This window comes from Spinacia oleracea, chromosome 4 (assembly GCF_020520425.1).
Source record: "Spinacia oleracea cultivar Varoflay chromosome 4, BTI_SOV_V1, whole genome shotgun sequence".
Classification (NCBI taxonomy): domain Eukaryota; kingdom Viridiplantae; phylum Streptophyta; class Magnoliopsida; order Caryophyllales; family Amaranthaceae; genus Spinacia; species Spinacia oleracea.
The window spans coordinates 148,023,307-148,036,539 of NC_079490.1; the positions used below are offsets into that span (position 1 = coordinate 148,023,307).

The 13,233-nt window shown below is 36.2% G+C and overlaps 1 protein-coding gene across 2 annotated transcripts; it reads right to left on the minus strand.

Moving 5' to 3' along the window:
- Window positions 1-477: 477 nt before the first annotated feature.
- Window positions 478-12,679, minus strand: LOC110797418 (putative nuclear RNA export factor SDE5). Of its 2 annotated transcripts, none has more exons than XM_056827474.1 (12): window positions 12,514-12,679; window positions 10,475-10,954; window positions 9,295-9,320; window positions 8,364-8,438; window positions 6,581-6,645; window positions 6,185-6,432; window positions 5,548-5,636; window positions 4,935-4,991; window positions 1,338-1,405; window positions 1,159-1,256; window positions 1,020-1,075; window positions 478-840 (listed from the first exon to the last, which is right to left on the minus strand). In XM_056827474.1, exons 2-12 carry the CDS (start codon window positions 10,950-10,952, stop codon window positions 829-831), a joined length of 1,272 nt encoding a protein of 423 aa, XP_056683452.1. In that variant the 5' UTR covers window positions 10,953-10,954; window positions 12,514-12,679; the 3' UTR covers window positions 478-828. The 2 variants fall into 2 exon arrangements, with proteins under 2 accessions (XP_056683452.1, XP_021858226.2); XM_022002534.2 differs by having other exon boundaries at window positions 478-835; window positions 12,514-12,675.
- Window positions 12,680-13,233: the final 554 nt, after the last annotated feature.

Consider the following 13,233-nt stretch of genomic DNA (forward strand, 5'->3'; position numbering starts at 1 on the left):
ATTCATATTTAGTGGACATATTTCTAATAATAATAATAATAATAATAATAATAATAATAATAATAATAATAATAATAATAATATACTTTGTATTAAGTTACGTATCCAATGAAGATTGAACGAGACTAGAAGAGAAAAAGTGGAGACATCATAACAGAAAAAGTGAAGACATCATAACTTTCTTTCTTCCCCTGAATCTGTCACATATATATATAATGCCAGGAGCTTGATCGGAATGACAACAGAAATCACTTGTATTGCTGCAATCCTAAGATAAATTTGAATGTCTCAGTCCTCCATGAAATAAGGCAACAATGTCTATAAACGGCGCAAATAAACCAAAAACTGAATGGTCAAGAGAAGAGAGTTCATGGGTTCTGTGGATTCTCACCAGGGAATTCTCAAACATCAGTCGATCACTAATCCATATAAGAGAAGAGTTAATTAACAAGATACCATGTCTATAAACGGCGCAAATAAACACCAAATTTCAGACATCCAATAAGGAAATTGACCATTCTTTACAACTCGGATCTGATCACAACTTAACTCTGATGTTCGAGTTCAAAAGAATGCACTTAAGGAAGATTTGCAATGCACATGGTCCAGGTGCCCATATTCCAGCACAGTTATCAAAAATATGTAACCCCCCAAGTAACAGCATAAATGATTAAAGTTCTCAAGTTTAAATTGTGATACTACTCTAGGGTTAAATTCACTACTTCTTGGTGAAGCTCAAGGTCTTTGGATCGATTTTATCCAGTTGGATCACTACGGTCTTTCCATTCTCTTCTTCAGTGCATGGAATAGATTCCCTCTCCAGAAGTTTTAAAACCTGCACTTTATATATATATATATATAGGAAGTAACAATCACAATCACATAAGATGATAAAAGACAGATCAACAGACTATGAGAGACCGGCAACCTTTAACAAAATTCAGACAATAACACTCCGCACCATACAAGCTACATTCGTTTGGGTAATGGATAAAAGTAGTATTAAAAGTATATCATACCAATCGTTTCTTCCTGTTCTCCCCACCATCATCCCCGACAAATACCTTAAGATAACCTGAAACAATGCAAATGTGTAGTGTCAATGTACATGGTTCCCATTGACTAGGACAACAGCAACAAGTAACAACTGTAACTTACTCAGGATGCCTGCGAAATTAGAGAGCTGAACCTTCAAAAGTTTAATGGCTTCTTTAAGTTCAAAGGTACTGATATCAAGCAACAACTCGTCCTCTGAACTGTTAGACAAGATTAAGCTTGTTAAACCAGAAAAATGGAATAATATGTCATGAAACAGCAGTGACCAATCTGAACAAAACCTTGTTTCTGTAAGCTTATGTGCAGACTTTTCATCAGCTTCTCGTGCCTTCCTGTTGTAGAATTGACACTAAAGCCAGGCCAGCAAAACAGAAAATCGAAATTATTATGTGCAGTACCATTCCATGATACATGATATATAAGACATTACATCTTTATTTTACAGGATTGCAGCTGGGCTGGCTACAAAAATTAACAACCTCTGTCTCTAAATAATAGGTTACACTTTTGTGTTGGTTCATCTTAACATAATAGAAAATTTGAACTCCAAAATTTACACTTAAAATTTCCCTATATACTCAATCATACCCTCAATAATAAATTTCAAAGAAAGACTGCATTGGTATGGTGAAAATCGTGAAAATGAAACAGTGAAGAGCAAATGTTTAACTGTCACTGAATTCCTTAAAAAAGACTACCAATCAACTGCCTATTAGTTAGGGACACCAAGAGTAGTAAATACTCAGCTGTAACAAATTTTTTAAATACTTCCACCAATGGCGGAACCAGGATTTGGCCTTTTGGAGGGCTGGAGTCCTGGCGATATCGTACAGGTGAAATTATAAATTAAATTAAATTAAAGCTTTAAAATAATACTTAAATCAACTACCCCTAAAAAATATAGTAAGAAATTATATGTATCTAAATTCAATTATAGAGTTAAATATAATCCCATAAAAAATAAAGAAAAGAAACGAGATACAGAGTAAGTGGATAACCAAACAAAATTAATAAGTTGACTATTGAAAGATCCGAACGAACCAAAACACAATTACTCCGTGGACAAAGTGATAGTGGTATAGCTTAACACCGCTAAGAAAATAAAAAAGAAGCTATTGCTGATGGTAGGAGTCGAAAACCTCACCCTTCGTATGCGGATAATGCAGGCATCACCACTGAACCAATTGATCACCACTGAACCAATTGATTCACATGTGAATGATTTGCTGAATTCATTTCAAATGATGGAACTGGCCCAAATGATTTGTTTGGGAAACTAAAGTATTTGGATTTGTATTTGGGCCAAATCCAAGGCTTTTAAAAAAATAAGGGTCATTCATCATTATCATTATCATTACCCCATTGCCTCAAAGAGGCTCCCGCAAGAAGCGGGGTAAGGGGGGGTCGGGTGTACGCAACCTTACCCCTGCAAATGCAGAGAGGTCGTTCCAATTGACCCAAAAGCGATAACAGGACGACAACGGGAAGACCATCTTCTACTTCATGGAAAGGAAGCGAAGAGCTTTTAAAAACCCTTTTGATTTAGTCCATTACATCCCACAACCAAAAGAACAAATGAATCTTTGGCTCCATCGGAAATGGACATTTATAAAAAAAAATAAAAAAAATAAGGGCATTGTAAAAATTTGAAATGCAAAATAAAATGATGTCATTTGAATTTCTTATTTCTCTCTCCCCCACTCTCGCTGGCCTAGGCGTCCAAATAGAAGAAAAAAAAATCTTCATTTTTACCTCTTTTCCCTTTCTCTCCCCTCAACCACCATTGATGGCCACCTTCAATCATCTCTCCTCCTCTCAACCTCCATCGATTCTCTCTCCTCTTCACCCTTGTTCTTTCTCCATCACTACTCGTTCTCTCTCCTTTTTCACTCGTTCTCACAACCTATTCGCCTCCTAGTTGTTGCTGTCGCAGCCTCTTCGCCGCCTCCTTGTCTTCGCCATAGCAACCTCAAGGGGCTGAAAATTCAGGTTGCTGACGATGGTTGCTGAAAATTCAGGTTGAACAAATTGACGATGGTTGCTGAAAATAGATCGGAAACAGAAGTATGATTTGTGATGAGAAATAGAAGAGAGAGAAAGATGGATGAAATTGGAGGGTGAATATCAAGGAGTCATTGATGTTTCAAAGGTTCCAGAAAGTTTCTTGTAGGTTGTTTACAGATACAGTGAAAGATAGATAGACAAGAACACCTCTGAATGTTGATTATTCAAATAATTTCATGCATTAACATATTTAATTATTGTTGAATTAACAAATTTTTGTTTGATTTTGGAATAAATACTCTGTAGAATTGGATGTAATCGTTGGATTCTACGGAGTATTAAACTTCATTGTTGATTATTTTGGAGGTATTTTTCTTAAAAAAATTAATAATTAGTTTACATGCCAATGCTATGAAATTAGATCAACTGAAGTTCCTTTGAATCCCAAACAACCTACTTCGTATTAGAATTTGAAATTCTTATGTTTCACAAACACAAATTTAGGAATTGAACCAAGATATCAGTTACGGAAATTGTTCCGCCATTTGAAATGAATTCCATGTTTCCAAATGCAACCTTAGTTCATTGTATCTGTTTACATCACTCTGCTCAAGAGTTAGTGAGAAGGAAACAGGAGCTAGTGAGAGGAAAACAAGAGTCGGTGCATATTAGTTGTCCTCATACCAAGAGAGAGCCATAGGTTTCAGCTAGGGCCTGATTAGTGATTATCAATTGGATGAAATTTTAAAAGAATATACTCTGATAAGCTAAGGATACAACTGGAAATTTTTGAATCATATTGACAACGCTGTCACCTTTTATAAAGACCCTACTATCCCCCATCACATCTACTTTCTATTAAAATAACTATACATAAGCAAACTATATGTATCTCCTAAAACTATTTGCATTGAAAAATGCTCGAGCTAATGCGGAATGGAAGGAGCAATTTCTCAAATTTGAGGTGGTGTTCTAATCATCATTATCATTACCCCATTGCCTCAAAAAGGCTCCCGCAAGAAGCGGGGTAAGGGGGGGTCGGGTGTACGCAACCTAACCCCTGCAATTGCAGAGAGGTTGTTTCCTATTGACCCAAAAGCGATAACGGGACGACAACGGGACGACCATCTTCTACTTCATGGAAAAGAAGCGAAGAGGTTTTAAGAGCCATTTTGATTTAGTCCATTACATCCTACAGCCAAAAGAACAAATGAATCTATGGCTCCATTGGAAATGGACATAATGTGAAAATGAGGTGGTGTTCTAATGTGAAAATTAATTCCCAATGGGGGAGTCTACTGCAAGACAGCACCGTAGAAGAACTTAAAGTCAATGAAGATAAAACATACTCAGATTAGAAAGTAAAAAGGGCCTGCACAATTTTCCTGTTCAACTTCAATGGAAGCAGTAATTGATTTGTCGTTCAGGAATAGTTAACATTTTGTGTACAAAGTGATTAACACTAAGAGGATGTTTGGTATAGCATTAAATGAAATCAATTAACTGAATCCATTACCTATTGTTTGGTATGAGACATGGGTAACACACTCCATTTCCAAAGGGTGTAACAATTACCATCCATTTGTTACCTTTCCTAACCTTGTGGTAACAAAACATTACTCTTCCCAATCCCCAATTTGATATGGAGTACTCCTTAAATGTAACAGTTAACATTAGCATTTCTCCCCCTTAAATGTTTCCGTTCCAGTTCCTTTCCTAAATTCGTACCAAACATGCACCAAGTCATAAAAGGGAACTGTGGCTTGCACTTAAAGTTTTGTGCAAGCTTGTCAGCAAATAAACTAAGCAAGGAATCCAAGAGATATCAGAGTTGATCTAGAACAACAAACTAGACACCAGAACAAGGACAATACCTCTTTCATAAGCTTATAGGCCCTCACTCGATCACCCTTAGCGTATGCATCAGTAGCCTGTCAGGAAAGCAAATAGTTCAAATAAGGTTATACATCATACATACACATTCTTCATAGGCTCATAGCACCCCAAAAAAGAAAGATGCGCCTTTAGAAGGAAAATAAAAATGAACAAGAAGAACAGATCGACAGGATGGAGAAACATTAAGATAAACGGGTTTGAGAAAGAAGTAGGGCATAGTTTTTTTTTTTTTGTGGATACAAGTTCTTTTAGTACAAAAAAAAAAGCTCAACTAAAACAAAGCAAGCAGAAGATAAGGCCTCCTCCTTGAACTAACAAGACAGCAGGCCAATAAGTAACTTTAAAAGCTTACAAACACTGTTTCGTTTACTCACAGCTTTTCAGTAATCTTTCATAGTAGGGCATAGTTTTTGTTTTTTAGGATACAAGTACTTTTAGTAAAAAAAAAAGAGCTCAACTAAAACAAAGCAAGCAGAAGAGAAAGCCTCCTCCTTGAACTAACAAGAAGCCCGTCAAGTTGGACATGAAAAGCAAACAACACAGATAAAAGTAAACTTTAAAAGCTTTACAAACACTGATTCTTTTACTCACAGCTTTGCAGTAATCTTTCATAGTTGCCCAATTCTCCTTAACAGCTTGGCGAAGGACTGGGAAGCTATTTTCATCCTCTTTTTCTTCAACTAGAACATCAGACACCAATAAATACAATAATGGGCCATGGAGAGAAATGTAAAAATTCAATTAAAAAACTGCAAAGCTAATAAATGAGAAAAAACTATTAGTAACGACAAACAGTGAGCCTATTGTAACTCAAGTTAACTGATTTAGTTTCTGTTTACATCGTGGACAGCAATATCACCATCCTTGGTTTACGCTCAACCAAAAGTAGTTTTCCAAGAGATATTGCACTACCACATGTTTACCTTCTTTTTTTCTTAAATATATGTGGGGCCCAAGAGAACCTATTTCCTCATACAACCAAGAAACCAGCTCTTTAGAAACTTCCATGTCAAAACAAATATGAACAGAAGAACAAATGTGATACCACAAATCAACAATAAGAACTTTTCCAGCTCTCCTTGATGGATTGATTTTGGAAGGCGCGTATAAAGAGTCGGATAAACTGAACTCATTACATAAGGGTTTTTTTCCTAGAAGACTTCTCTCAGGCGGTTAACTTAAAATTTAGTGAAAATTATCATGTTTCAACATATAACAAGCTGCATACCTTCATTGTGACCTGCTAATGGTTTCACAGTAACAAATGTTTTCTCTATGTTTGTCTCTTTCACAGGTTCAACAGCCGTTCTCCCATGCATTCTCGATCTCCTGGATCTAGCACTAGTTTTTTTAGGTATCTGCTCTACTCTTTCAGGGCCTGAAAAAAGTGCTCCCAAAATTTCTCTCTGCAAATCATACTTATCGTTGTTTTTCTTACGTGATTCTTTTCCATTTTGCCTCACCAATCTATCATTACTGTATTAGCAAGAAAATAAAATATTAGTGATCGACATTCATATAAGAAAATCAGAATGTATAGCCCCCCCACACTCCCACCCCCCCCCCCCCCCCCACAAAAAAAATGAGGTAAGATGGTGTTAAAGTAAGCAGGATAATAGTGAACCTTAGTGAAACACCTGACTGCGACTTCTCAGAAATTGAACCATTCTTCAGATACACATACATCTCCTGACATTGTTAAGCTCTAGAATGAGGTAGACATACATAACAATATAAAAATTTCAGGCCAATAGTTCATTCAAAGCAGCTGCCAAAATTTGGAACTTATGTCATACGAAGTACTATATAACTAGAACTTGTATAAGCTCTTATACCATTGAAAGAACATACAATTAGATTGCGGTGAATTATAAGTTAATGATTTCCATTAAATGGATAATTTTTATTTACACAAACATATTAGTGAAATGACACCACAATTACTACTTGACCATCATAAAGAATATCTGTCATTCCTCTTTTGCCCGAACAAATGCAATTGGTCTATAAATAACCATGCTTAGAAAAAATCATAGATCCCATGTAATTAGTTCAGCAAAATGCTTTTGTGCATACACTAACTTCAGGTATGCTATTAGTTCTCAAAAGTTCTGAATATTTTTTATTTTAAAGATGAGAAGATTTTCATAAATATGAGAAATAACAGAGGATAAGGAGTCTCTTTCAGAAATTAGTAGAAAAAGATAGAACGCCGAGCACTGTTTACACAAATGGGGAGCAAGATTATTCTATTATATCCCACAAATGATGACAAACCTGACACTGATTTCCCCAAATAAAAATAAAACCATGCTGACACTGAGTGAAAAGGACACACCCCCCCCCCCCCCCCCCCCACAACCAATCCAAACCCCCAGAGTAGCGCCATAGGAAAAAAAACGTACACTACTATATCACACAAATACTGACAACCACTAGAACAGACCCAGTCCCTATGATCCCACCAAGCTACATAACCTAAACATAGCAAAGTATGTTGCTATTCTGAAAAAACTCTCTTTGCATTCCTCCAAAACCTAACATAATTGAATAAAAAGTGCAAACAAACAGAAGGCGAGGAGCCCACTGGACTTTAGATCCCAAACACCCTATTAAATATTAATAGACCTGTAGCCACCTTGCGATGCAACTAGTCCCAGACTCCCAGCACCTTGAAGGCACAAAGCACACATATCAGAGAAGCCTGTACTCATTAAATCGCAAGATGAGCGAATCAACATTACTGTTGATAGTTGGAGACTGCCTAATCACGTTATCCACACATTATATTACCTCCTTCGAGATCTTGGATGTCATAAACTAGAGGCTAAAGCACATCCAGGAGGGCATTAATTTTAAAGGTAATTTCATGTTTACTCACAACTCTAGTCAAATTTAATAATGGACTGCTAAATATCATTGCTTGCATGTAGTTAAATTAACTGAAACCCAATATCACATTTTTACGTGAACTAAACATAAACCGTCATGTAAAAAGCTGGAGGCAATCAGGTAATCAGGTTACTGGAAAGAATAAAACAAAACCGGAAGCAAATCACAAAAGTCAAAGAAGATCGGATGGTGCGGCGCGCAGCGCGCAAACAGCATAATACTCTGCCTTTACCCACACAACAAAAAGCTTCAATCACTTGTGAATACAGACCTTGTACATAACTAAACTAAAGCTTCGCTAGATAAAATTCACAATACTGTTCAGTATAATTGGGACGCGGATGTAAATAATGCAAATACTAATTTGTTTTACACACAAATGAACAAAGACAACGTGTTTCAAAGCTAAAGTTACAGAGACTAAAGTTATACTGGCTAATTGCAGGTTTTATATCACCGCAAGTAAAAATGGGAAAAACAGTGTGTCATCTTTCTCTTAAGAGACCAAAGCTTACTTTTTCAGCGCATACGCTAACATCATCACTTTTCTCAAGGGTTGAAGCTGATAGATCAACAAGCTTCTCCACACTCTGATTGTCAAACAAGAAACAGATTATTAGTTGATGGATCTTAAAATATAGGTGGCAGAGTGCCCCCTGTTCCAAAGAAAATTAGTTACGAGCTGTCCGAGTATGATATGTAAGAGCGATGATGTTATAGACTTGTAGCAGTAATACACCCCTAAAAAGGAAGCAAATTAGGCTCGTAGTTACAGACATACAGGCAAGAAAGGAATTCAAAACATGGGCACCTATTTCAAATTTCATCAGACATTTAGATTACAAACAATTTTCATTTTCAGTAGTACATAAGATCTAAATATACAGTGAATTTGGAATAGGAGACTATGTCCTGAGTTCCATTTTCGCCCGTAACCTTCATTTTAAATATCTCCCTATTCAGGTGTCACCATATTTGAGCGGCCAGTGATGGATTAAAGCATTATTTATTTTTTTCATTTTAATACTCAGGCAGCTTGTAAGAAATTGAAAATTGTTTGAGTCATGACTCATGACAGTTGAAATGATAATATGGAAAGGCAGGAGAAAAGGAGGAAAGGAAAGACTCATAAGTCAAAACAGAGACTTAACATGATACTGAAAATGAGACAGGATAAGATGAAAGAAAATGACATAATATTCCTGCAAAGAGAATATTTTCAGGTGACATGGGTACTAGTTTTGAAGGAAGCGGTAAATGATGAAATTGCTCTGGAAGTTCGCAATATTAAATTGTTGACAGAATTTTGGATGTAACAAACTCATAGCTCTCCACAAGGATAGGCAACTATACTTTTTTACAACAATTGAGTACGTTAAAAAGACAAAGATACACCAAACCTGAAGTTTAAACCCAATTTTTCATTTAAGTGAAAGAAGGCTCTACCTTTTCCAGATCATATCCACAGAAGCCTGCAAAATTAGCATTCTTTCTACATTATATACCACTCAAGATCACAGAGAAAGTTAATTAAATTTATTAAATAATTAAAATCAGCATCACATCACTTCAGGGGGAAAAAGTAGAAAAATGAAAAACCAGAGCATCAACAAGTTGCACTTGAAACAAACCCGGACTACAGAAATGGAAGGCTACAAACCCACTGGTACATCAATTAAGTATCTGCAGTTAAATATAAAAATGACCTGGTAAATGGCAAACTGCAACAAAATTCATTTAACACGCTTAAACCAGTCTGTGGTAAAGGCAGTCCCGCTGTGGTAACCAACAGACATTCTCACTAGCATGTCACTCACAAACCTTCTAGTAGTACTTTGACTCAAAATATTTCATCATCATATTTTGATTTATACACCTAGAAGTACGTACTATGACACTCGAAACACAAACTTTGGCAAGGTCTTAAAAGCACTAGGAATGTCAGTTTTCTGAATTAGGTCAATTTGTGCATATTTTAATGCTCACTTAATGACATTTAAATGCTATAATGCTGTATAGAAAAGAGTACAGGAACAGTGATGGAATAGTACTACAGTGTGTTTGGATGAGTGCACAGAGGAAAGGGGAGGGAAGGGAGAGTGAGAATCTGTTTTGTGTTGCTTGGATGTGCAGCCGACCCGTATTTTTGGGACCAGGGCTTTGGTAATTTCGTTTTTGCTTAATGAACTAAATTGCCACCAAACACTGGAAAGATTTTTGGAAGGAAGATGCAAGATCCCTCCTCCCCTCCCTTGCCTTCCCTTTCCTCTCTTTCCTCCCATCTTCTTCTTGCACAGGCATTTTAAGTATCTCATAGCGTCATTTTTTACTTGGTCTGATAATCATATTTATCCAATCAAATAGTCACATGTGAGAGAGTGAAATTCTTTCCAGTATTAGTTTGTAGAATGGTAATCAGGATTGTAAAGTGGAATTGAATTGAGGATTATGAGTTCTACAAACACCTTTAATAGACAAATGAAGGCAGATATGCTAAATTTTCTCAAGACATCTAAATTTTCCCAGCTGTGTATAGCACTAGAGTAGCATCTAGAATACATGATCAAGATTAGTCAGAATGCCCAAAGAACCAAGTTAGGATATTGAACTGAAAAACGCAACTTACCAAGAACTTCATGGATCACTTTTGTGTCAAGTTGAAACCCATCTCCTAGCATTCTGAAAAGAAACTCTCCGATGTCTTCATGCATGTTATCATCCTTCCCCGTATTACTACATGAGGCAGTTAATGATTCATTTGCGTGCATTTCAGAAGATTGAATTCTAGGAAACTCATTTGTTGACATTGTTGACTTCAAACCAGGAACATGGTTGTCTGCAGGACCTGTACCATTCCCTTCAGTAGAAAGCCCTACTGATGATAAATAAGCTACATCCATGCCATCTTTGGATTCCTGGGATACTGCAGTAGCTCCCTGTAATTCACAAAGAATGACACCAGCCATTTCCACATTGCTATTTGCTTGGGAGTAAGCAGATGTTAAAGTCTCTAGTGAAAAAGAAGAACCAAAAGCTTCAAGCAGCAGCTCCATATCCGTATTACAATCTCTGAAAGATGAACTGCAAGAGCTGACCGTCTCCATGTCTGAGGATCAATTATACAAACAATTCAAAATGTAAAAAAGATAAGAATGACACATAATGGTCATTACATTAAAGAACTTCATAAGCTACATCCAAGCCAGACCACTCATGCAATAAACAATGCAATTCTTTTAAAAGATTTTGGGAAAGCTTCATCATCTAACTCTTATAAGGAATAAACTGATGGGCGAGCATGGTTCAAAGTTGTAACACGTCATAACATGTTTACAGGTTACTACAGGTTACAAGAGCAGGTGTAGCGAGTACCTACCACCTACTGGTATTTCTTGCATGAAGATATATTTTTAAAAAATCTTATTTGGATGGCATGACGTAAGGACTAAGGACAGACCGGGGGTACTTTCCTGCCTCACCTCTGTGTTGGGTCAAAGAAAAAAACTAAAAATGGAAATGGTTTCAACTTGAATCTAGCTTCCATATTGACGGAAGGAATAACCCACACCGGCTATATGAGTAAATAAAATCCAGTGCATAGTTAACTAAAGTATTCCACTAGCATCCAACTTCCAAAGCATAGTATCATCCCTCTGCAAAAAAAAACTCCTCTTTCTGACTAAATTGCATGCTGCTAGAATACGTGCTTGGATTCATAACTTGATGTATCATTTTCTCTGTGTCCCCCCCCCCTCCCCTATTTTCTGTCACCCCAAAATCAGACTAAAGCTAATGTTATCATGAAACAATTAAAATACTTATGCAATTTGAAGAGAAACAATGGGGATCTGATCATTTTAAGAGTAACTTTGGAGCAGAACTTCATAACATCATGTCTGATTAACCAAACTGCCACTCCATTAAGTTCTTACCAAAAATCAGAAGTTGTCATCTTTACTACAGATTAGAATGCAGTTTCTGACAAAAATTTCACAAGTTATTGATAACTCAAAGTTGCAACTTTTGTGTAAGATCACCTTACCAAAAAGACCACTTTGATTGCTTAACTAATTGGTTCCATTGCTTAACTAATTAGTTCTAGTGCTTAACTATTCTATTGCTTAACTAATATATGACACCAATACAGTCTTTTGTGTAAGACTACCTTATATAAAAATAAAAATGTGTAAACTCCGAAACCACAAGTCAAGTGTCCAACTCAGTTATTTTTTTTTGTGTGTGTTCGGTGGGTGGGTGGGTGGGGGGTGGGGGGGGGGGGGTAGGAATCATGATTTCAGCCCGACATGAAATGTCCATACCCATTAATCGGACATGGTGCTTGACATGAAATGAATAGTCCGAATGACATACATAAACAGAACATCATTATTCTAGTAATACATTGACAAAATTGGAGGATTGACACTCAAAAAATCAAAAATTTAAAAAATCAAAAACCAAATTCACGATAAACAACAACATAATCGACCAATAATTACTATCAAATACGCTAATTCGCAATTTCTAGGTCATCAAATTCCAAAAAAAAAAAAAATTGTCGACGAATAAAGAAACAGAAATCAGCATTCTAGGAAAAGCGACGACCAACAGAAAACAATGCAAATACAAATTGAGTTCTCGAAGAAGGAATTAAAGTGCGCTTACAGAGAGATAATGGAGAAGTCGTGAATGGAGGAAGAGAGGGAGTGAGAAAAGCTTCTCGAAGAAGGAAACGCAGTGCAGTTTTTGGGAATGTTGTTAAGTCATACTCCGTAGTCCGTACTGTATATTACGTGTGTAGGTGCGTAGAAATGTGCGCTCACCTTCCTCTTTGAATTTTTTCATGGATACTCTATTTGGAGAAATTCCGAGTTAATCTCAGTGATTGGAAATAATAAAATGGCATTTTCGTAAATATTTTGCTTGAAAATCGTAGTTGGTATAATGTTATATTTGTAGTTATTGACTGCATATTACTCGGTGTTGATTGTACAACACTTATCGTTGGCTGTATATTTTATGATTGTTGATGGATTACTAAAATGCAATATTGTTTATTGGTAAGTGGTTGACTGTATATTTATAGTTGTTGATTGATTATTAGTAGAAGTTTATTGTATATTGTGAGTCGTTGACTGTATATTATATAGTTGTTGATGTATTATGAAAATACAATTATGACCGTACATGTGGCTCATATTTGATGACATGTCACCCACATTTAATGGCATTTTCGTAATAAAATCATCAATTATTTACAAAAATGCCATTTGATTAGAAAAATTTCCCAATCACTGAGATTAACTCGGAACGGCTCCTCTATTATACACTTTCATTGACTAATGATGACCGCGACTCTATGAGTATGGATTATGGACACGGTAA